At 32.6% G+C, this 23,184-nt stretch overlaps 2 protein-coding genes across 4 annotated transcripts in view; both read right to left on the bottom strand.

Annotated features, from left to right (window-relative positions):
- LOC127719646 (piRNA biogenesis protein EXD1-like) overlaps positions 1 to 23,184 on the bottom strand; it is a 154,825-nt gene that overhangs the window by 106,148 nt on the left and 25,493 nt on the right. The window lies entirely within an intron of this gene.
- Positions 1,453 to 22,639, bottom strand: LOC127719648 (uncharacterized). Of its 2 annotated transcripts, none has more exons than XM_052225876.1 (8): positions 22,557 to 22,639; positions 16,440 to 16,532; positions 13,410 to 13,555; positions 11,712 to 11,872; positions 9,048 to 9,250; positions 7,332 to 7,376; positions 6,480 to 6,617; positions 1,453 to 2,085 (listed from the first exon to the last, which is right to left on the bottom strand). In XM_052225876.1, the coding sequence occupies exons 1-8, from the start codon at positions 22,573 to 22,575 to the stop codon at positions 1,919 to 1,921; spliced, it is 972 nt and encodes a 323-aa protein (XP_052081836.1). In that variant the 5' UTR covers positions 22,576 to 22,639; the 3' UTR covers positions 1,453 to 1,918. The 2 variants fall into 2 exon arrangements, with proteins under 2 accessions (XP_052081836.1, XP_052081838.1); XM_052225878.1 differs by having other exon boundaries at positions 1,961 to 5,705.

Raw genomic sequence — 23,184 nt, forward strand, 5'->3', positions numbered from 1 at the left:
TCTTAAAACATTCCTTGTTTGATGTTGCCTACCAATGCCTTGTGGGGTTGGGTAGGTAGATTTTATTTTTATTTTTTGGCCAACAACATAAGTTACATGGTTTAGACAAGAAAACGACATTAGAAAAGGAAAAGATATTTTAAAAAAAATATTTGAAACGATTTGTGTCAAAACAAATTTCGGGTAGGCTGCTTTTAAGGTGGGTAGATAGGCAACATTAAACAGTTTAAATTTTAGTTATGACCTGGGATAGATGCTTTCAACATAGACAGCAAACTTTGAATTATATAGTGAGAGGACATTGTCTATATAGCGGAATTTGAAGTTAAAGGATAATGCTAGCTTCTTTTTATTCTTCCTAAGGAGCTCCTGTATAAAGTCAGTATCATATGAATAAAGAAACAAATCGACAAAAAGAATAGCACAGTGGGTTCCCACAGGAATGCCGATGGTTTTATAAAAAATACGTCCTCAATTAATACAAAAAAAAGTAAAATAACAAAAATACCGAACTCCAAAAAAATTTCAAAACGGAAAGTCCTTAATCAAATGGTAAAATCAAAAGCTCAAACACATCAAACGAATGGAAATCCTGATTTGTTTATGTAGAAAATGGTGAATTAAATCTGGATTTGTAGCTAGCTAAACCTCTCACTTGTATGACAGTCATATAGAATTCCATCATATTGACAACAATGTGTGAGCAAAACAAATAGACTTAATAGGTAGAAATGTCACAAATTGGGGTACAACAGTCAACATTGTTTTATAATCTTAATCATTATAAAAACAAATAACTATTTCAACAAAGAAAAACAAAATGGCATATAAACACTCTATAGACAAAGTACATTAGCAAAAATGAAAGACAAGAATACAAAAAATTACCATAGCACAATAACACAATGGCGGGACGTTTAAATACTTAGCCACACCAAAAGTATATTACCAAAAATAGACTAAACAGTTAAGGTTAAAAATATACAAAGACAAAAAAAAAGAACATTATAACACGTAATTTAGATGATAAACAACGTAAGTACCTAGAATCTATACATCAAGACCATCATGTATTATTTGTGAAGTTGAGCAACTTTCTGCTCAGACACTGGTGACGGTTTATAAAGTCTGAGTAGCAGCTGCAAGCTCTTGAATACCGAATGAGTTGGGAAATGTATATTCCATATGTAGGTGAAGTTGGTATATTGATGCTAAGGTGGGGGGAATTTATAATTTCAAAATTAAAATCACTTGTCCGACAATATGCAGGTCATGCTAAAACCAAATAGTGTATAATCTAGTTTTGTTTGATCCTCTGCAGAACATGTTTTGGTAATGATAGAATAAGTTTGAGGAACATTCAGGAAAACGCTTAATTTATGATCACCAGATCCACATCAAATCTAACAAAAACTGTCATAAAAGACAGGAACAATATAATATGTATAAACATTTAATCAACCGCTTGCCACATAGAAACAGTACATAATGATTTGTTTACTAGAATTCTTTGGGTCTCATACCTTAGTATGCTGTATTACTGCTAAATGTAAAAACACAAATCTTTGTTTTGAAATGTTTGTAAGACCTGTAAATTATACCATAGTTTTTTGTGATTTTGTTCATTTGTGGCCAGTAAGCGTATCTTATCTCTTCAACTGTACGACTTTCATAAAAAAACTCTTATAAATATTGAGCACTACATTTTTAGGCACGTGTATGATAATATATATTACACAAATGAGTACAGAAAACAATGAGCAATATTCCTTCGTTTTAATGTTAAAATTTTGTATATTTATGTTATATGTCACAATGTGGGACATTAAAAGATGCGTTTTGTTAAAAACAATTTCAATCTCACATTGTAAGATCCTTCTTCAAAATACATGCAGAACCATTCGCACTTTTAATAGTACTAAGTGGTGGCTTTCTTTTGTTCAACTATTCTTTTCCTATTGCAGGTGGTACAGTCCAGTAGCACTATAAATCCAATCACAGAGATTATAACAGTTCCACCAATTATTCCCATTATTTTGGATGATGTCCTTTTATCTGGGGCACTGGTCAGCGTTCTCCTGTATTCTGATTAAATATAAAATAGGTATTAATATATACTGTGTTGTCGTTTAAAGATATCTTCTCCAAAATCTTACACGAAAAAACTTCTTAATCTCATTACATGATAATAATCATTATTTTGGAAAAAAAACATCTAAACGCAACTTATACCGTCAAAATGGTAGTTAAACATGTTAAAATGAAAAAATCATAATATGCAACTTTATTGGTAAAAGTGACATTCGGACGGTTTTGCATGGTTTTCTGGCATATTGGCTCTTAAAGTATCTTACAATTTTTGAACGTATTTTACCTTTTCTATTTGTGTTGATTACTTAGAAGAATATTATCTTCTTTCTGTTAAAACTAATATTCTCACTCAAACCGGCTTAACTAACTAGTTAACGCAAATCTTAACAAGTTTCAGGAAGCTTTTATGTGTAGTTCCCTAGTAAAATTCGACGAAAATTTCATACATGGCAATTAAGTGTTAGAATATATAATAGTTGGTAAATAGTTATAAATTAGATCTGAAAGTGCATCGCATAGTATAGCATGCTCACATAAAACCTGATACCAAATTTTAGGTAGCTGTGATGTTTTGCACCTTAGAAAATGTGACTGAAATTTCATAGGACGGATGGACAGACAGGGATAAAACAGTGAGGAGTGGGGTATAACACAGTGGGATTTAACGAAACTAGAAACAAACAAAACATCACTATCAAAATAAACGGAGACCTTATTATATTAGTATAGCGTTAATCTTAAAGATCTTTCAAATATCTACTCAAACACCGAAAGATATAGTTTACTTTGTAAACCCAGTAGAATTAATCGTACCCAATTAAATTCGATCGTATCAGATTGTAATAATTTTCTTTAAAAAAACACATATTATTAGTTACTTTGTTATCATAATCTGTTCCCTCATTTAAACAGAAAAGAAGATCAAAAACGTAATTTTTTAGTACTGTAATATGTAAATAGAACTTAGCATTGTCAAAGACCGAGAAGTTATCTAGACTTTAAAACAAATAAAATACTAAACCAAATCATTGTGTTTGCACCTTGACGGAAATACTAATCCGAAATACTCAAAACTGAGATAAAAATATTCATACCTTAAACTTCCTCTAACAATAAAAAAATAAACCAAACTCATGAGAGCCACCAGTCTCAATAATTTTGAAGAGCTTGGAAAATTTTAAAAATCTAAAAATAGTGTGCCAAATAAGGCTAAGGCAATCTAAACCTTTGGGTAGAAAAACCTAAGTGTTTCGAATAATTCAACAGTTTATAAACAGTTCATTTACAGTAAAATGAACATATCAAAGATATTTCATGTAAATGCAATAGTGCTTACTATGGGTAGCACATACCGTCGGGGAAGAAACATCCACCAGCAGTGGCATCGACCCAGTGGTTGTAAAACTCATTCAAGATACCAGGCTTATAACGATACGATCGTAGATGAACACACTTTAACTTCGACTGGACTAAAAGTTGCTATTGAACACTACAGTGCTCCCCCGACTATGTATTTGCTTTTAAAATTATGAAAGAAGTCTTATAAATTTTGTTTTATATCCGCATCAAATATGTTTTCAACTTCAAATGATTGTTGCAAAGCTAAGTTCATATCAGGATGAACTATTTATAGGTTGTCAAGAACACTTTATAAATTTGGTTCGTCTGAAGTGATTTTCAGGATTAACCTTCATCAGGAACACACAAACCCAAAAATTAAAAAGTCAAAGATGTAAAAAAAGAACATACAGAATAGCCAAATTCATTCAAAGTCAACTTTGTCTAAGCGAGTTGTAACCTTTGTTTCTAATAATATTAAATCGATCAAAGGAGAATTTAAGATAGTTATGTTATAAATAAAGGCAATAGTAGTATACCGCTGTTCAATAGTCATAAATCGATTTAACTGAAACAAATTCGGGTCACAAACCAAAACTGAGGGAAACACATCAACTTTAAGAGGAAACAAAACGGAACAACAGAAATACTGAACTGCTGCAAAAACAAACCCCAACACACATAGAAACGGACTATGTGATAACAACTGCCATATTCCTGACTTGGTACAGGACATTTTAGGAAAAAATTGGTGGGTTGGACCTGGTTTTATGGCTAGCCAAATCTCCCGCTTATATGTTAAAAATACCGCTAAAATGACAGCATTATGTGACAGGAATACAGTACAAATAAATGCAAGACCATTCAGGGCAGACAAATACATAAATTAATAATATAATAGTACATTTCAACATGTAAACCATAGAATAACAACGAACATCTAAAATCAATTTACGACGGAACACAAATACAGCACAATAGAATAATTAACTGTGCGTCACACGAATGTAACAACGCCAAAACAAGTGACGTCACAGGTAAATTTCTACGAATAGTATATAAAATTTGGATTAAGTTTGTAATGGTGTTATTTGATGTGTTTTCTAACCATTACAAGGATATTAATATAGAATTGTGTTAGTAATGGTGTAATTATTTGTAATTTATAACCATGTCGGTTTTTCTTTTAAATCAAACTGTAAAAACAAAAAAATCCTGTGCATATAGTGGCTTTAAACAAAAAATCATATAAATGAACGAGGTGATTAATATCTTTACTTTTACATACATATAGAAAATAAAAATAGAATTAAAACCACAAACGATAAGACATAAAACAACACCCAACCAGAATTACAAATGAAACATCATAACTAAATACATGAATGTTGGATGTACAAATACGAAAACACGTCTAATTTCAATGCGAATTTACACTCAGCAAAACAGTCATATTCGGGAATAGGTCACGTTCGGTACTTAAAAGACCAGACGACGTAGATGGTAAACCACAATCTAAGACGTGGTAAAAATGTCGTTAGTTAGTTTAGACACAGACACATCGTATAGATCAACCAATTAAATCCTGTCTTTACCGATGCACTTACTACTCAGCTGTGATTGGAAATTTTTTATAACTAACAATCCTTTCAAGGATGGTTTACCTCTGTTGACAGTTATGATTTCTCTAACATGTATACTACATTACCACACAACTAATCAAAACGAAATGTTTCTATCAACTTAATTTTGTGTTATTTATATCGGTTGAATTTGCTTCAACTCCTGTTTCAGTAACAAACTTTCAAAAAATAAATCAATTGGACATGCCAGAAAAAGATTAAACACCTGCAGATATTTAGTTGATATATTATCTGTAATCAATTACAACTTTTCTATGTATATAACCGAAATTTATCCATCAAAAAACATTCGTACTAAATCAAACATTAAAAAAGACCGATGTCATTTTTAGACCTTGATTTTACCCGGGTAATATTTATACCAATATGTATGCTAAGCGGACTTTTCCTTTCTCATAGTTAATGTTCCTTTCCTTAGTTGTGTTGAGCCGTTGGTTCCTTTTTCTGGAGTGTTAATATTCCATTTAGTAAGATATGCATCAGGTCAAAGATTTCAAAGAAAGTGATATATTTAATACTAAGAATTTCGCAACAGATATAAACTTATCTTGCATAAGTCAAAACTTTTCCTTATACTGGTTTCGTTTAATCACTGCATCAGGTATATTTTGGGGTAAACACCAAATCGTTTCTCTATAGTTTAAAAAAAAAATTATATATATCTATTATTTTTTTCCGTGTAAGTGGTTTTGGACATTTCATAACATTCTTGCGGTAATGTTTATGACGTTGTTGTATGAGATCTTCTATGAAAAGCATCAACCGATTTAAAGTGTGTGACGGCATAAATTCATATTAGCCGGTTCAAAACTTTGAACTTGTTTTCAGTTACTTCGAGCATTCATTATTGCGGTATAATTGGTTGTTGCTTTATAGGTAATGTCTTTTCGCGTACTCGTTTCTATTGAATCTTCTTTTGTGAACATTTTTTATCAAATGATAATAAAGTGGAGTGGCGGGGATGTAAAAAAACAAATTCGACTCCAAAACATATTTCTGTGCATCTCCCATGACCGGAATCTCGTCCGTAGTTGTTTTATTCTTTTGGGTAATTTGGAGTTAATGATAGATCTTAGATTGTTTCTGTTCCATTTGTTCGCAACTCAGGACAATTTAGAGCTTAACATATTGTATCGACAGCTGTCTGTTGTTGAAGAACTAATGTTGCCATCTATATGTCTTTTTCGCTGATTTTTGTCGTTTGGTATTGCAATCTCATTTGCGTAGACACCACATCATCTTTTATTCATATAAATGCATGGGAATTTCATCTTTTTGTGTATTACTTTTTGATATAAAATTTTTCTAAAATACTGAATTCGCTACTGTTTTCAGTAATCTTCTGCAATGCTTTTCAATGGCTAATATCTACTGTTGTTCATAGAATATTCCGTACAAATATCTTACTTTGTGTCGATTTTCTATGTATTCTTATGTCAGTTATGATCTGGTCTAATTGATTTTGGGGATCTTCATTTCCCATTGTGGTCGTGGGCTGAACACATTTCATGGCAAATGGGCTTAAACACGCCGCTTTAAAGGAAACTGAAAAAGATGTCTAACAAATAAATTAAACATCCCAAATTTCTATATATTTGACTTGTTAAATCATTTATTTCATTTTATTCAGTCACTCAAGTCGCCAATAAAATATCCGTTTACATTGTAATTTTAAATTTAATCATTTTGACCATTTCTAAAACTTATATACCGTGGATATTATTCTCCCGGTTGCAAGTGCCTCTGTAATGGCATTATTTTAATGATATATTTTGCATACCAGGCGATGCCTTACACTGCTGAAGCACACATGTCTCGCTCGTTTTGGGATTCATACGATTTTTCAGTTTTTGTCCATTATTTAATATGTATCTTTTTGGTGTTTTTATGAAAACTTTAACGTTACGTGTCCGGTATGTGGATTAAGGCACATGGTTTTTCTACCCTTTGAATTTACAACGTAGTCAGCCAGAAAATACATGAATGGAGAACTTGCACAGTTGCAATCAGATGCCAATATTGAGATGCTAAAACACATAAGGCACAACCAACTCTTCAATTATATCATGTCAACTATTTGTCTCATCCAAATCATATCATACAAAATACAGCTTTACATTTTCAAAATGCAGTTTTTTATACCAAACAAATCAATTATTAAAAATGTTGACAATAACTTGTCATCTTTCAAAGGCAAAATATTATATATTGCATAAACTGAATATTTGCATATTCCCTTAATTTAAATAAAACACTTACATTTTACAAATATTGCCATACTATCCGCCAATATATGGTCCTTAGCTGAAAATAAAGAAAACATTTTAATTCTTTTTTAAGTTTAATTGCTGCTCTCAAATATATGCAAACCATAGCATAATTTAAAAGTCGAAATATACATATCTGGCTAGTATTTTAGATTTGAATATCGAAACGTTAATTTATGTAGCATTTATATATACTTTCATAGATAAAAACAAGTATGAAATAGCTCTAAATGTATAGAACGTTAAAAGTGTTTACGTATAAAAAAACAAAATGTATTGATTCCTCAGAAACTGTATTCATTAACAATATCACAGAAGGAGAAACAATTGCGATTTTACGAAATTTCGACCTCAGATTTTTGTTCAAAAATATAAGTTATTGCTGTGAAGATTTCCGTCTCGTTTAGATGGATTCGGACTTTGAATTTCTAAAAATTTAGATCTAAAGAGAAAAAAAAATTACACTGCTTTTTACGTACATTCTATACATTCATAATTTTTTTTATGAATTTTACTTAATCGTATATGTGGATGCATAAATGCTACAATAATCATGTTTTCGATTTTTCAGTTCAACTAGTTTCAAATTCATACGCAATGTCATACAATCCGAAATGCGCATTCTTTGTCTTAAATCCGCGTAAACAATATACTTCCCATGTGATCTTGTCTAAATAGTTTTTGCAACGACACACCCATTTCATCTAATTGCTCTCATCACATCACTCTTTAAATGTTGTAATGAACTTTTAGAAAGGGCAATCGTCTACTTTTCTGCTGTCACTATACTTGAAAAATATATTCCTTGCCATTCGGGCTGACATAGTCATCATTTCATTCTCATTAAATTATGTTTCTTTGTAAAATAAGATTTGTAAACGGGAATAACAGTTTCTTGGTCTACACCAAAAATAATCACTCTTCTTTAGTACAACTCCGATTCCAGTAAATAAACCATTGCCGTAGAAAATATCAAACGACGTTATTTGATAATTTTGTGGATTGGTATTTTAACAGACGTTCTATATTAAAAGAATTAACATACAATACCATCTTTCTAGTAAATGACATTTACTTATGTCGGATGATGCAATATGCCAGATTTTGATCTAATTATAGCAATTGAACTGCTCGAATTTTTTCCTAGCTTAAATAAGTATCCGGCAAAACTATGATGAAGAAGGACTAGTATAACTTTACAGGTCTTGTGTTCACCAATCTGAATAGATGAATCTTTACAGAATCTCAGTTTCTTAACTTACTACAGATATGATAACTATGTAATCGGCCCCACATGTCAACTACCGTTCAACTGACAAACTGGTTTGTCTTGTTCCAAGACGCTTGCAACTTGATATAATTGAATTATGACAGGTGATTCAAGCATAGCAGAAGGTAAAAATCCTTTTGCTGCAACTGGTTTCGTTATGTTATGGTATTAGAGAGCTGAAAACTTCGAAAAGTAGAGCAATTGTCCTATTCAAAACGATATAGTTGGATAAAGATATCGTTAAAGGTCATTAATTTTAACCATAAAAATGTCGTTTAAAGAAAAAAACAAAATCATGTTTTAAGATTCGAAATTAAATTATCAAAATTATCAAAATAATGTTTTCTATCATTTTGGAGGCTTCACACAATAATCAATTTCTGAACAAACTTTAATTTGGGAAATACTCAATGAATAAAGCTAAAAAAGTGACATCACCTTTAGAAATATTTGGAGGATTACTGAACAGAATGAATGGTATTTCGTTTGTACTTCTCTCATATTTGCAGTTGCCTATTTCATCTCCAACAAGTAACCAACCATAATCAGATTTGTGGCAAACACCTTCTTTCTCTTTTCTTATGTAAAAACGTCTACTAAATTTACCGTCGTCATCATAGTTATCAGCTGGTCCACTTACCCTGAAGGTGTAATGAAAGTTATGATAAATGTGAAAATTCATTGAAAACATCAAATCAACAAAATTTGTATATGTGATAAATCAGAACTCGATGATATGATACAAGTTTGGGAGCTAGCACTACGTTTGATAAACTTGATATCTAAAAACTAATCATGATGATTTCATCGATATTTTTACATGATATCCGTAACGAGGCCAATTGCTCCTCTGGTCATGTTAAAAAAATCTTGAATATCCAACCTCAAATGTCACGTAATACTATTGGGTTGTTCGCTAATTTCTTTCAGTCCCTTAACTTCAAAGACGGATAAACTATGTGTTTCAACTATGTCAGTTTATCAGACTGTTAATTAGATTGTGCGTCGGTCACACGTAAGTTTTTGCAAAATATATTGATCGAGATGAACACTGATTTTTAAATACACCCCCTTTTTCAAACAAAAAGCTCTATAAAATCTATCTTACAGACGATTTCTGTTTACAGAGTTTTGCCAAATGGCGAGGTTATCTAGGGCACATTAAAAATCTGTTTTTTTTTAAGTCTGATTTTTGTCGTACTGGTCGAGGACCAGTTACCGTCAGTTACCATTTACCGTAACCTGGCATTTTATGCAATTACGGACGCGTTTCGTAAAAACGGCATATTGTTATTATCTGCACACAATAAAACATTTCATTTTTTATTTCACTTCGTTTTGTTTGATCAGATTGAGACACAAAAACTGAGGTAGAAAATAAAAAAAATTAAAATTGGATTAAACTGCTCAGGACGAAAGATGAAATTCATGTTTCTGAGAATTTTACGACAATCTTCACGAGCTTGTACGCTACTGCAGAATATTTTATTAGAATATTACAATTAGTGTTCAATTCATACAAATACTGATTTTTTATTAGCTGAAAGTCAAATCACGTTAAACCGTCATATGTTTTCTATAAAACGACAAGCAAAGGCGTTAATTTTCACGTACATTTCTAACGTCACAATGCTTATATTTTACGGGGGCCTCGGTGGCCGAGTGGTCTAAGTAGTTACTACTGTAATCACTAGCCAGTCAACACTGAGGTTGTGAGTTCGAACCCCGCTCGTGAGGGCGCACTCGACTCCAATCGTAATTGACTAGGATTGTCAGTTTTCCTATCGAAGGTCGGTGGTTTTCTCCGGGCACTCCGGCTTCCTTCACTAATAAAAACTGGCCGCCACGAAATAGCCGAAAAGCGGTGCTTAAAAGTGGCGTAAAAAACACAAAAAATCAAATCAAATTATATTTTACGTCACAGTAACAGAAGATTGTTCAATGACGTCCTTGAAGCCAATTGACCTTGAGTGAAACGGAGTAACTAATTCATTAAAAAAACTTGAAATCTGTCTAGCATATGAAAACAACCCAAGAACTATAAGCTCCACCTATCTAATTAAACAACTGTTATATATTGCAAAGATGAATAGTTAATAGAAATATGTAACGATAAATTATCATCCTAATATTACGATATGTGCATGAATTATTGAAATGCGATAGATATTTTATGAGCTATCAATTTTTAAAACGCCATCTCCATTATGCAAATTTCAGCTGTATGACGGTGGATTTATACTGCTTGCATCTCGCAAGCCATTTTTTCCCGAAGTTGTGTGTTTAAATGTTTACTTTTAGCTAGATTCAAAATGTTGACAACATATTTATATTTCATTTCGAAGATCTGTAAATATAAAAATTAAATGCTTTTTTTTAGAGAAAAAATATACAAGATGAAAGCAGGTAATAATCACATGTTCGGCAAGAAGTGCTTCCGCTTTAGCGCATCATGCAAAATGTGAAGGTCACTCTAATTCATACAAATGCTGATCATTTATTACCTGAAAGGCGAATCATCAGATTATGTCTTTTTTGTTTGATCTGCTGCTGTTTATTTGGTATTTAAGTTTAAAATCACGTCCATTTTCTATCTTTTGCATTTGTATACGGTCATGCCTAAGGAATCGTATTACTTTACATGTTTTTAGACTTAATTATAGAGAACATATTCACCATACTAAATATGTTTGGTACAAAGTGAAGGCTTCAAGTATGTATTAATGCACGTGTGAAGCTATCACATTTTCTTTTTTAAGGACATAAAAAAAGAATTAAAAAAAAAACACAATTCATTTTTTTAGGAAACATTTACATTCATAATGATAATAATATACAGTGAAATAATATGTTATACATGTTATCTTTATAAACCAATAAATGACATTTAAATCAAGAGCTTAAAATTGTCTGTTTCAAAACCTAAATCCTTCTGAACAAAATTCTACTTTCAAAAGAGATGACAAAAAAACACTGAGATAGGTCAACAAATTAACCTTCTCATAGATATTCAACCAATGGGGTAACTTTGTTTCGATATTGATATACAAAGTATGGAATAACTGCTATTCCTAATTACACAAAGACACACCGAAATCTTACCCCTCCATAGAAAAGTAATATACATCTTTGTCGTCGTTTAGGTCAATGTAGCTACTATCAATGAGCCGATTCTTCTTAAACCAGTTTGATTTGGTTGTCTCACTTCCATTGAACAAAAGAAATGCCTTTTCCATACCGCTCACATACAACGACACTCTAACCTAAAACCAGATAAACAGTCAAAATATAAAACAACCACTTCGACTCACACTTTAACAGAACGTTTTTGCCGTGAACAATAGATTTTCATAGATATTATAAATGTTATATGTTATGGAAGTTTTAAATGTACCTGACAAGACCCAGATAAGAAATATTCCGCAATATCGAATTTTTAAGACCATTTATTGTTAAATTGTTTCAACGGGTCTAACGGTAACTGCGTTTAAATGCAATATTTGAAATTGTTTCTGTAAATATATTTGTAAGTTCTTTGCATTATTCATGTGTCATTGTGGCTCGTGTAATTAAAAGAGTTGATTAGTTCAGCACTTTTCTTTTTTCCATCGGAAGATTTGTCACGGTAAATAGTTTCCAGACAGGGTATTTCACAGGGTAGATTTCAGCCGGAGGAGTAAAACTATTTCCATCTTATATGGAAAGTAATTAACAGTAAATCCTTTCAGGTTAAAATTTCACATAAGCTAATGAAATACAATCCTACTCTTTACTATATAAAATACTCACACTCTATATGTACCTCGCCATAATGATAAATGTGTCATCATATTTGCATAAATTACCAATCAAAGGAAGGTAATTATGAGAGATTTTCATTTGATGGATACTATATTCCGGAATAAATTTCATGGTGATATTGTTTCCTTTTTCATTATTTATTAAATATAAAAAAGATTCTTGGGAATTTATATAGTTAAATATATTATCATACTCTGATTCCTCCATTACTGTCGTGATTTTACTATATTTCTACCTTGACCTTTTTACTTGTACTCACATCTGAAAACAACGCACTTGTACCTGTATTTCACTTGCATTAATTTCTCATTGATCTGAATAGTATTTCACAATTAAGATTTGTGAAATTATTTCTGGTTTTGTGACATATTTTTCATGATTATTGTTTTCCTTTTTTATGTTGTGATGATAAAATAGAAACGTTTGGAAGATTTTTTACTGTTAAATTATTTCCGAATATTTTTTTGCAATTAACATCTGTGAAATTATTTCCGATTACAATACAATTGTTTTGTTTTGTTATCACTACTTTAGCCTTTATTTGATAACTTCATTATGAGTTCATAGCATTTGCGAAGATTAAGTTTTGTATTTACTTTTCTATAATTTAAATTTTAAATATGACTACATTGGCTCGAAACAACAATTCTACACCTTCTACGTGTAAAACTTTTCCGGTATAAATTTCATGTCGATGGAAAATATCTCGCAGTGACATAATTTCCTCCGGATGTTATATCATCCGGAAAGAATTATGCTTTACTCATTCATTCCAGGTAGAAAATGCTTTAGCTAATTCCGATGCGTATGACAAAACATTTAAAACAGCCATCATGATACCGATATTGAATTTCACCACAATAATTCATAATTAAAAAAAAAGTAACAGCATAACTAGAAACGTCAGATACATGAAGATTAATTAGTGTAAGTTGTCTCAAACATTGTAGGTTGTTTAAGTCACCATAAATAAATGGAGGCAAACATATATCAAAACACCTGATCTATTCCTATTGTGGACCACTTATTTACTATACTCGACTTGAAATGCTTCTTTGCATGGTTTTCCGAACATGACATGGCTTCAAAGTCATTCTCATTCAATGGATTGTCAGACATGAACAAGCCGTAAGCCTTCTCATTTCCTGAAGAGAAAAAAGAAACATCTTTTTAATCAGGACAGGAACATCACATTCTTAATGTTTCTAAAATTACACGCATGAATAATTGTTACAGGCAAAACTTCATAAAACCCAAAAAATATTTTTGTTTTTAGCTTATCTCCAGAAGATTTTATGAAACATGTGTCATGCGCACTGAAATCATTATCATACATTGATATTAAAACTAGTCTACCGGGTTGATACCGATGAAAAAATACAGTTGTTCACTAGGGTACCAATTGTCAAAAAGTTTGTGCTGCATGAGTACCGGTATAAATTAAATATTGCATTTTGATTGAAAATTTTATTTTAAGTTTAATTATTTTATTTCAGCTACAGTGGCAACTTCTGCAAAATTATTGTTTAACGCAACTTTCAGCGCACTCTATGCTATATCGGTGCGATCAGTTTTTATTGATGGAGGAAGCCGGAGTGTCCGGAGAGATATTCGAACCACCGACCATCAGCAGGAAAGCTGACAATCCTATTCAATTAAGGTCGGAGTCGAACGCAGGAAAGCTGATAATCCTGGCCAATCAGGGTCGACGTCGAAAGCACCTGACACGTGCGGTGTTCGAACTAACAACCTCCGTTTTGACAGGGTTTTTGAACTATTTAGATCACTCGGCCGGTAAATTACGTTTGCTACACCGATTCAACAGATCAGCATTGAAAACATTTAGGTGGCACATCACCAATTTAAGGTTTATGTGGACCTTATGGTTAAAATGGCTGTGTTTAAACCATTAAATTTACACAGAGTGCAGACAAACCTGTGCATTTTGAAACAAATTAAGGCATAGCATGCCCTAGATATTTAATATTCAAATGCATTTTATGTTTCAGAAAGTTAAAAACTTAACTGAATTTTGCTGTGCATTTTTCTTAGTCCTTTAGAAGATGATTAAGTAAGTAGTTGACTTATCCATAAATAGAAAAACCGCAATAAGAGAAATAACACTGTACATTATACTACAATATTAAGAAAACGTACCAATAGAAGAAACGGTGTGATTTTAATTGATTTGGAAGGGTAATCAGCTCCTACTTTACATGCACATGTCGTTTTGCCCTTGGTTGTCGCATTCAATGATATCTAAATTGAGAAAAGGAGGGCGACAATTGAAACTTAATCCGTGGTCTCTTGTGATACAGATATTCCATAAAGTTCAACCAAAACATGATAGTGTCCGTATATCTTTTGAAAGGATGACTTTCGCATTACCACAAGCAACCCTTGGTTCAATAGCTTACGTGTTAGCAGCAAACATCTATCAAGGAATGGCCTCAGTGGGCGCGTGGTCTTATTAATTTAACTATTGAATCACTAGCCTGTCAGCACTGAGCACGGGGTTGTGAGTTCGTGCCTTGCACGTGACAGGTGTGTTCGATCCCAATCTCAATTGATTAAGATGTCAGTTTGGCTGCCGAAGGTTTGTGGTTCTCTCCGGGTACTCTGGCTCCCTCCACCAAAAAAAAATGGCCGCCACGAAATAGCTTACAGTGCTGAAATGGCGTTAACCCCAATCAATCAATTAATCAATTAATCATAATCGTAAACGCAAGCAAGATATAAGGTAGATTGTACATGCGGTATCCTTTATTTCAAGTGCGATGGGCTATAGCTAGTTGTTAGATCTTTTTCATGTCTAAGCTTTTTACAGCCAACTGACTACACGGTATGGGCCTTTTCTCATTGTTGAATGCCGTACGGTTGCCTATAATTGCTTACATACACTTCATTTGAACTTTGGTTGATAGCTGTCTCATTAGCAATCATACCACATCTCCTTTTTTTATAGAGACGAGTTAAACATAGTCACCAAACTTTAATTATTTAGTGAGAGCACATTATTTATAAAGCTATTAATCGTGAAAATACATGAAAATGCTAGCTTCTTTTCACTCTTCCTTAGAAATCTATCTCAATAGGAGAAAGTCTTGTTTGAACCAAAGGGGTTTCCTACAAAATATGATTTACCCATTTCTAAAACAAGGTATCTACGTTGGCCATTCTTCTATATATGAAAAAAGTTTGACTGTCTTTTTTTAAAAATTGAGAATTATGAAAAATAGTGCAAAAGGTAGAGAAGGGTGCACTGTTGCACAAAGAAAGAGACTTAGATTAGTTTTATCATATCTTATTTGCTTAAATATGCAAAAGTGATGAGACACAAGTTAATCAAACTTATAAAGTCTTCTCCCAAGAGAGACTTAGATTGTATGTTCTGTTAAAGATCTATGGAATTTTTTAGTATCCACATATAGTTCAAACCGCCATTAAAGTAGGTGTCATTAAAGTATGTGTCAGGTGTCAGGTGTCAGGTTTCAACGTGATTAATTATGGTAATCACTTCTATACATCCATGACAAATATTTTGTTGTCATCGTAGACTAAGTTCCAAAACAACAACAGTTGTAAAAATAAATTTTTTGTAAATCAAATTACATACATATAAAAATATGAATTATCAGGAGAAAGGACCTTCATCGTGGGATTTTGTACAAATAAGACCCTATGAATTAAGGCAATGATAGCTTACCGATGCTCAAATCTGATAAATCAATTCAGAAAATACTTATCAAGGTAATAAAAACTCAGAGAATCGCAAACTACTGTAAAACATCAATTTGAAAAAAAGAGAAGAAATTTAGTTTTTGATCAAAACAAACAATCTGTAAAGATTTGGGCAAAAAATATGTAAAATTAAACGTGAGATATTCTGAGACGTGCTGGAAAAGACGGACAATGTTATTTTAGAATGTGTCCACCATTTAGCAATGATTTGAATACATATATTTAGTGTTGTTGTACTAAAAGGGATTGTCCAATTACGTATTCATAGTAATTATATAAAAGAATTACCTCCAGTTGCTATTTTGTAGACAAGAGTCCAATATCCCTCGTCACCACGAGACATCCTAATATACTGGAAAATAGCTGTATACATCAGAAAAGCTGTAATTTATAAGAAAGTGCATATATGAATGTATTTACAAAGGCAAAATGTTAAATACAATTTATATAATTATACAGGTTTTTTTTTATCTTTGGCAATCCCTCAGCAGACATATGTTACAATAAGCCCTTCTTGATATATATCGAAGCGTGGTCACAAGATGCAAGGGATCTTTATTTTCCTTCCAATATAAGTAGCAATTTTTCGTTTGATCAATTTAGTAGATATTGCAACATTATATTATATCTTATAAGGGTTTCTTTGGATTTTAATATAACAAGATGATGTCTGTCTGATCTTTTTTGGTCGTTTATGATTAATTTATATTCAGGAAGGAAGACAATCACAATTAAAAACCAATTGTTCTCAGAGAACAATTGAAGGTCTTTCCACATCAATTTTCAAAGTTATTGAAAAGAAACTAGTTCCGGTTTACTCAAAGTTAAAATTGGCATCAAATCATAAGTTTCTACATACTGATGCGATAAATAAATGGTTTCTATATACTTTTGAGTGAAATAAGGGAGATAACTAGCTACTTCTGGTGGAGTTAATGTCACTTCCGATCTCATATGATAGCTTCTTTCACACTGATTCCAGAAATATATAGTTTCTATATACTTTTGCATGTCAAACAGGAGATAATTGGCCACTTCCGGTTTATCGAAAGTCACTTCTGGTCTTTAGTGATAAGTTTATGTATTTATATTACAAAATATATGGATTCCGAGTACTTTTCCATGAAAAAAGTGCAAAAATGGATACTTCCGGTTTTCTCAAGGTCACTTCCGGTTGACATTTTTCAAGGTCATATGTCACCCAACATTTTGTAAAAGGTCATATGGCTTTATAATAAACCAAGTTGAAGTAATAACCAATTAACCTTATATTAAGACATTTCAGGGGCACTAACTCCTATAAGATATCATTAGATTGTTTTAGACCAAATGTAACATATCTTCATAACAATAAAGCAAACATTTTGCACTTGTTCTCTTATATATATCTGTAAAAGTGTCGAAGAAAATGCAAAAACAAGGAAAAGTCAAAATTGAGAACTTGACCTTGATCTTTGACCTTGACCTCATTTTCTAAGTTAGGACATAGGGGCCTCAAATAAAAAGATTCCAGGGTCATATGGTTAATGGTTTATGAGTTACAAAAACATACTGACAAATTTGGTAAAGGTAGATAACTCCTATAAAATTTCAATCGCTTCGATCCAAATTAGCCAAACAATCCTGAGGATGTAACGAACAATTTAGAATTTTGTCGATATCTTTTTTTGTTACGAAGGAGATGCACACACAAGATAAACAGTGAATGGGGAGATAACTCTTACAGAGTAAACTGTTCGCCTAAAAGGGGTTCAATTTAAAAGCGCATAAAAGAGGGACGAAAGATACCAGAGGGACAGTCAAACTCATAGATCGAAAACAAACTGACAACGCCATGGCCAAAAATAAAAAAAACAAACAGACAAATAATAGTACAGATGACACAACATAGAAAACTAAAGACTAAGCAACACGAACCCCACCAAAAACTGGGAGTGATCTCAGGTGCTCCGGAAGAGTAAGCAGATCCTGCTCCACATGTGGCACCCGTCGTGTTGCTTATGTTATTACAAATCCGGTAAATAGTCTAATTCGGTGAGTCACATTCGTGAAAAGGGAAGGGTATTGTAGTTACGACATAAGGAACATATCCGATATCATATGTGAAACGGTTATTCCATAACGGTCAACCGACTCGTGATGGCGTCCGTAAAATTTACGAAGGGATGATTTCAACTTCACCATTTGGAACTCTTGGTTTAATAGCTTCCTTGTGAGCAGCAATCCTCTATCAAGGAAATCATGATAGGAAACACAAGCCCGGGAATATCGTTTCAATTGGGAGATATATACTCCGTATGCAGGCGCTGCTGGAATGTTGCTACATAGAAATGGAAAGTTCACTATTGGGAAGCTGAACCCATCTGTTTTGTCGTAAAGTTTTATTTTCAACCGACCCTCATTGTCAATTTCTAGATGTAAGTCAAGATATGAGGCATACTTAACTGTATCTGTAGTATCCTTTATCTCTAGTTCGATGGGATAGATTCGTTCAACATAGTCACCAAATTTTGTATTATTTAGTGAGAGAACATCATATATACTGTACGATGATATATATAAAATATCTAAGCGACATATTGCGAAACAAAAATTTGACGCAAGATCAAACTTTGGCGGAAGAAAAAAAAAAAATAAATATAAATCAATTGTTTAATTTACTGATTGATTTTTATTGATTGATTGATTGGTTGGTTGGTTTGTTGGTTGGTTATTTAATTGACTGATTGACTGACTAATTAAACACGTGAGATAGGGTCTCTTGATACAAGCGAACAAGAAACAAATGAGCTCTTGGACCCCGTATTAAACACATAGGATCGACACAAGCATGCAATGATTGATTGATTGGTTGGCTGGTTGGTTAAACACATGAGATCTAGCCTCTAGGAACACGTGAAAAAGAAATTGAGAGCCTAATTCCCGTGATTAATCACTTGAGACCTAGCCTCTAGGAACACGTGAAAAAGGAATTGATAGCGTAGGTCCCGTGTTTAAACACTTGGGACCTAGCCTCAAGGAACACGCAAAAAAGGAATTGATAGCGTAGTTTCCGTGTTTAAACACGTGAGACCTAGCCTCTAGGAACACGTGAAAAAGGAATTGATAGCATAGTTTCCGTGTATAAACACGTGAGACCTAGCCTCTAGGAACACGTGAAAAAGAAATTGAGAGCCTAGTTTCCGTGTTTAATCACTTGGGACCTAGCCTCTAGGAACACTTAAAAAAGAATTGAGAGCGTAGCTCCCGTGTTTAAACACGTGAGACCTAGCCTCTAGGAACACGTGAAAAAGAAATTGAGAGCCTAGTTCCCGTGTTTGAACACTTGAGACATAGCCTGTAGGAACACGCGAAAACGGGTCCGTGCTACATATTTATTTATATTCAAATTATGACATTTGTAGGAACATGCAAGGATTTAAATATACCTGCAAAAAATATCCTTGCATATTCCTTTATTAATGTTCTTTTTTTTTCATAAGGCTTCCCGGAATTTGTGTCTTATTTATTTATTGTGTGTACATTGTATGCAATTTTGTATTTAAAGGAAATCGGACCTGACCTGCATGGACGTTTTGTTTTTAATCTACGTGCACATTTTAATTCTTTTCGAAAGGGGAAAACCATATTTTATTTTAGGTAGCACGCGCCGCTCTGGATGGTGTGATTGTGACGTCACCAAGCTGATCTATATACACAAAAAGACTGATTTTTAAAATGTCTTTGCAGAAGAGACGTCGTCCAGACCAGACCTGTGTATAAAAATTGTGCTAACTGATTTAATTTTCTTTCATTTACAGGTCATTGATGTCGGATCATGCATGCTTTTATCGTACACATATTTACAGGAGCACAGAATTGTATTTTAATGCATGTTTAGAATTTCACTAATATTTACGAACTTTGGAGAGATTTCAACGTCATTGATTTTAATTTATCAATCCAGATCAGAACGTCAAGCGAACTGCACGTGATTTATAGATATTTTCTTGGTCCATTTTACAGGTAAACTATTGTCCAATCGCTGACCACTAGTCTTCATTCATTACATGCACACAAAAATAATGCTGGTGTTATAGTACTTTAACAAAACTTTTATCGATTCATTTCAGAAAATACATGAATAGGAGCAGATTTTTGCAGGAATGGATTTCTATTTCAGAAAGAAGTTTGTACATAAGAAGGATTAGCATTTTTACAGTCAAATAGAAATGGGATTCCTCAAACAAAAAAACAATATAAAAAAGGGAGGGGGGGAGGGGTGGTGTTGGACCTTGGTTGATCAATACAGATAAATTTCATGAATGCATCATGATAGCTGTAGAGTTTGAAGCTATAATTTGTTAATTTGTTAATTTGTTCATTTTTTCCATTTCAGTGGCATGGAACCCGCCCTCCCCCCCCCCCCCCCCCCCAAAAAAAAATGGCGCGTCCCATTTCGACAAAAACTCTCCAGTTATAAACTTGAACACTTTCTGAGTAGAAGCAGTATGAATTGAATGTCAAAATTTAGAATATGACCTTGACCTTTGACCTTGACCTCATTTTCTTAGTTGGGTACCAATGACCTCAAATAACAGGACTCTAGGTTTATACGGCTTACGGTGTATGAGTTGCAAATGCATATCATTTATATCAAATGCATAAGGGGAAATAACTCTCATATGGAGACTCCGGAGCGCTTTGGTGAAAACCAAACTCAACATCCTGAAGATATAGCGAGCAATTTGGTAAAATAAATTTGTCGTTATCTTTTACGGTTGCGAAGAAGTAGCAAACACAAGAAAAACAGTGTTCGGGGAGATAACTCTTACAAAGAAAAGTATTCGGTTAAGCAGGGTCAGATTTGAAAGCTCATAAACTGTTCGATATCATATACCAAATATCAAATCGACATCTTGCGAAATAACCAAACAGCGAAAGAAAAGAAAATTAGGCGGAAGAAAAAAAAATAATTATCAGAACAAAATCAATAGGTCTTTCCACGGAAAAGTGGAAGACCTAATAATAATCAGAACAAATACATTAGGTCTTTCCACAGAAAAGTGGAAAGACCTAATAATTAGAATAGTATTTTACCCTTGTCCTGACATATATAGCTAGTTTGGATTTTTTTCATTGAAAGGGCGAGTATATTGTCTGATATAGGACAGAATATCAGAATATATTCTTGGGTCTGTTTATCGAAGGTGTCTAGGGCTTGGAAAAGTCTTGTCATTATCAAACGAATCAAATCTTAGGAAATATTATAGGAATTTCCTAAGTTTAGGACAACCGTTTTAATGTGTCATAGGATGTTGTAAGACGAGTTTCTGATAATTATAATGTTAAGGAAAATATCAAATCAATGCATTCATATATACTAAACTAAGTCCAATATATACTTGTTTTACATTTATTTTGAATCCTTAACATATAATTCATACAAAAAATATCATTCGGAGATTGTTGATCGAAAACTTTGGCTACCCTTTTTTTGGGGTTTTGTTGCCGAAGTTGTCCATTTCGTTACCTTGATAAGCAATGAACACAGAAACATGGAGCACGTGAAGATGATAGAGCGATATTTATTAAAGATAGGTACATTTGTAATTAATCGGTTTAGATATTTTAGATTTGGTGTATTCTAAAATATCTAAACCGATTAATTACAAATGTACCACTCTTTAATAAGTTTCTGCACGTGAAATAGTACCTACCTAGTAATGCACCTTGATCGTGATGTTTAAAATGACTATCTATCAATTTATTATTTCTGTACCAATGTTCTAAAATACTTTTGAAATATTACGCTTCCGCCAACCATTTTGTACTTTTGATTTATTTGATGGATGTCATTTATTTCAATAAAAGAAAATATTTATAGTTGTAAATATCTTTCTGCTGCAATTCATATTATGGAATAGTTACTCATTTTGTATTTTCTTTAACTTAAAAATTACCAGGGCTTATTTAAAGTAATGACCTAGTTAGTCTTTCATATTTTTGAAAATATCTGTCTAATTGCAAATAATTTTTGCAAATTTTACTTTTATGCGACCATTTGACCGATTAAATTTTTTTTATCAATAGTCTGATGCTTAATTTGCCTAGTTTCGCACCGACATTAGAAAAACATACTAGTAAAAGGAAATTTGCCATCAAGATTCAACTGTTTTAATTTCTGTAATATGTCATAAAGCAGTGTTGCTTAAAAATTAAAAGTTGAAAAAAATTGTTCGTGTAGTTCTAATTTTTTTTTTAGCCTCAATAAACCAACCAAAGCAATTAGCTACAACAGACATAAAGCTAGATGTCACATTGGTACATCTTTACATTGTTTGTTAAAAAAAAGTGTGTCTTTAGTATAATCTCTAAGTGAAACAATAAGATAAGCGATTTTTTTAATAGAAATAAAGTTCTCACCTGTATGTAGAAGCTGCATTTTCAAAAAACATAATTATAGTAACTTGCTACGAAGTAATGCTTTTTAGATACCTGTGAAACTATTTTCCGAGATTAAATAATTAATGAAGCATCATTCCATTGTATCGCTGAATTTTTCAAAAAATTCCTTCATCTAATGTTTCTACGCTCAACATCTGTCATTGTTCTGAAATGCCCTGTAAAATGATATTACAATTACGATGACTTTGGATTAACGTTCATTTCCAGTTTCGTTTTATAACAATGACAATTGTTCAGTTCTTTGGCTACATTACACACATTTTTCAGCTAAAAACCTTATTGCTTGTCTCTTGGTACCATGTTCGCACGAGTGTGAAAATGGGTGTTTGCTGCTTCCCAGCAGGCACGCAGCATTATTGATTTATCCGCGGATGCTGACATCATGAAAACATGTTTCTGTGGATTGATACATAGTGAACAACCATGTCTAAATTCTTGGTTCGTTTGTCGGTCTAGAACAAACCAAGGTTCACATTAATATCACATTATCATGTTTTCGTCTTGATATACATGTTTAGTTTGTAACTGTACGTTTACCAACAATACCAACGTATGTCAGTAATAGAGTCGAGTGACGTAACCAGAT

Source organism: Mytilus californianus, unplaced genomic scaffold, assembly GCF_021869535.1.
Source record: "Mytilus californianus isolate M0D057914Y unplaced genomic scaffold, xbMytCali1.0.p SCAF_11, whole genome shotgun sequence".
In the NCBI taxonomy this organism is placed as follows: Eukaryota; Metazoa; Mollusca; class Bivalvia; order Mytilida; family Mytilidae; genus Mytilus; species Mytilus californianus.

Bases quoted from the DNA above. Each gene is read 5' to 3' on its own strand.
- LOC127719648 (XM_052225876.1), bottom strand. The intron at 6,618-7,331 runs GTAAGTGTTTTA...CATCTTTTTCAG, and splicing joins TATGGCAATATTTGTAAAAT to TTTCCTTTAAAGCGGCGTGT. The intron at 2,086-6,479 runs GTAAGATATTTG...ATATTTAATCAG, and splicing joins ACATAGAAAATCGACACAAA to AATACAGGAGAACGCTGACC.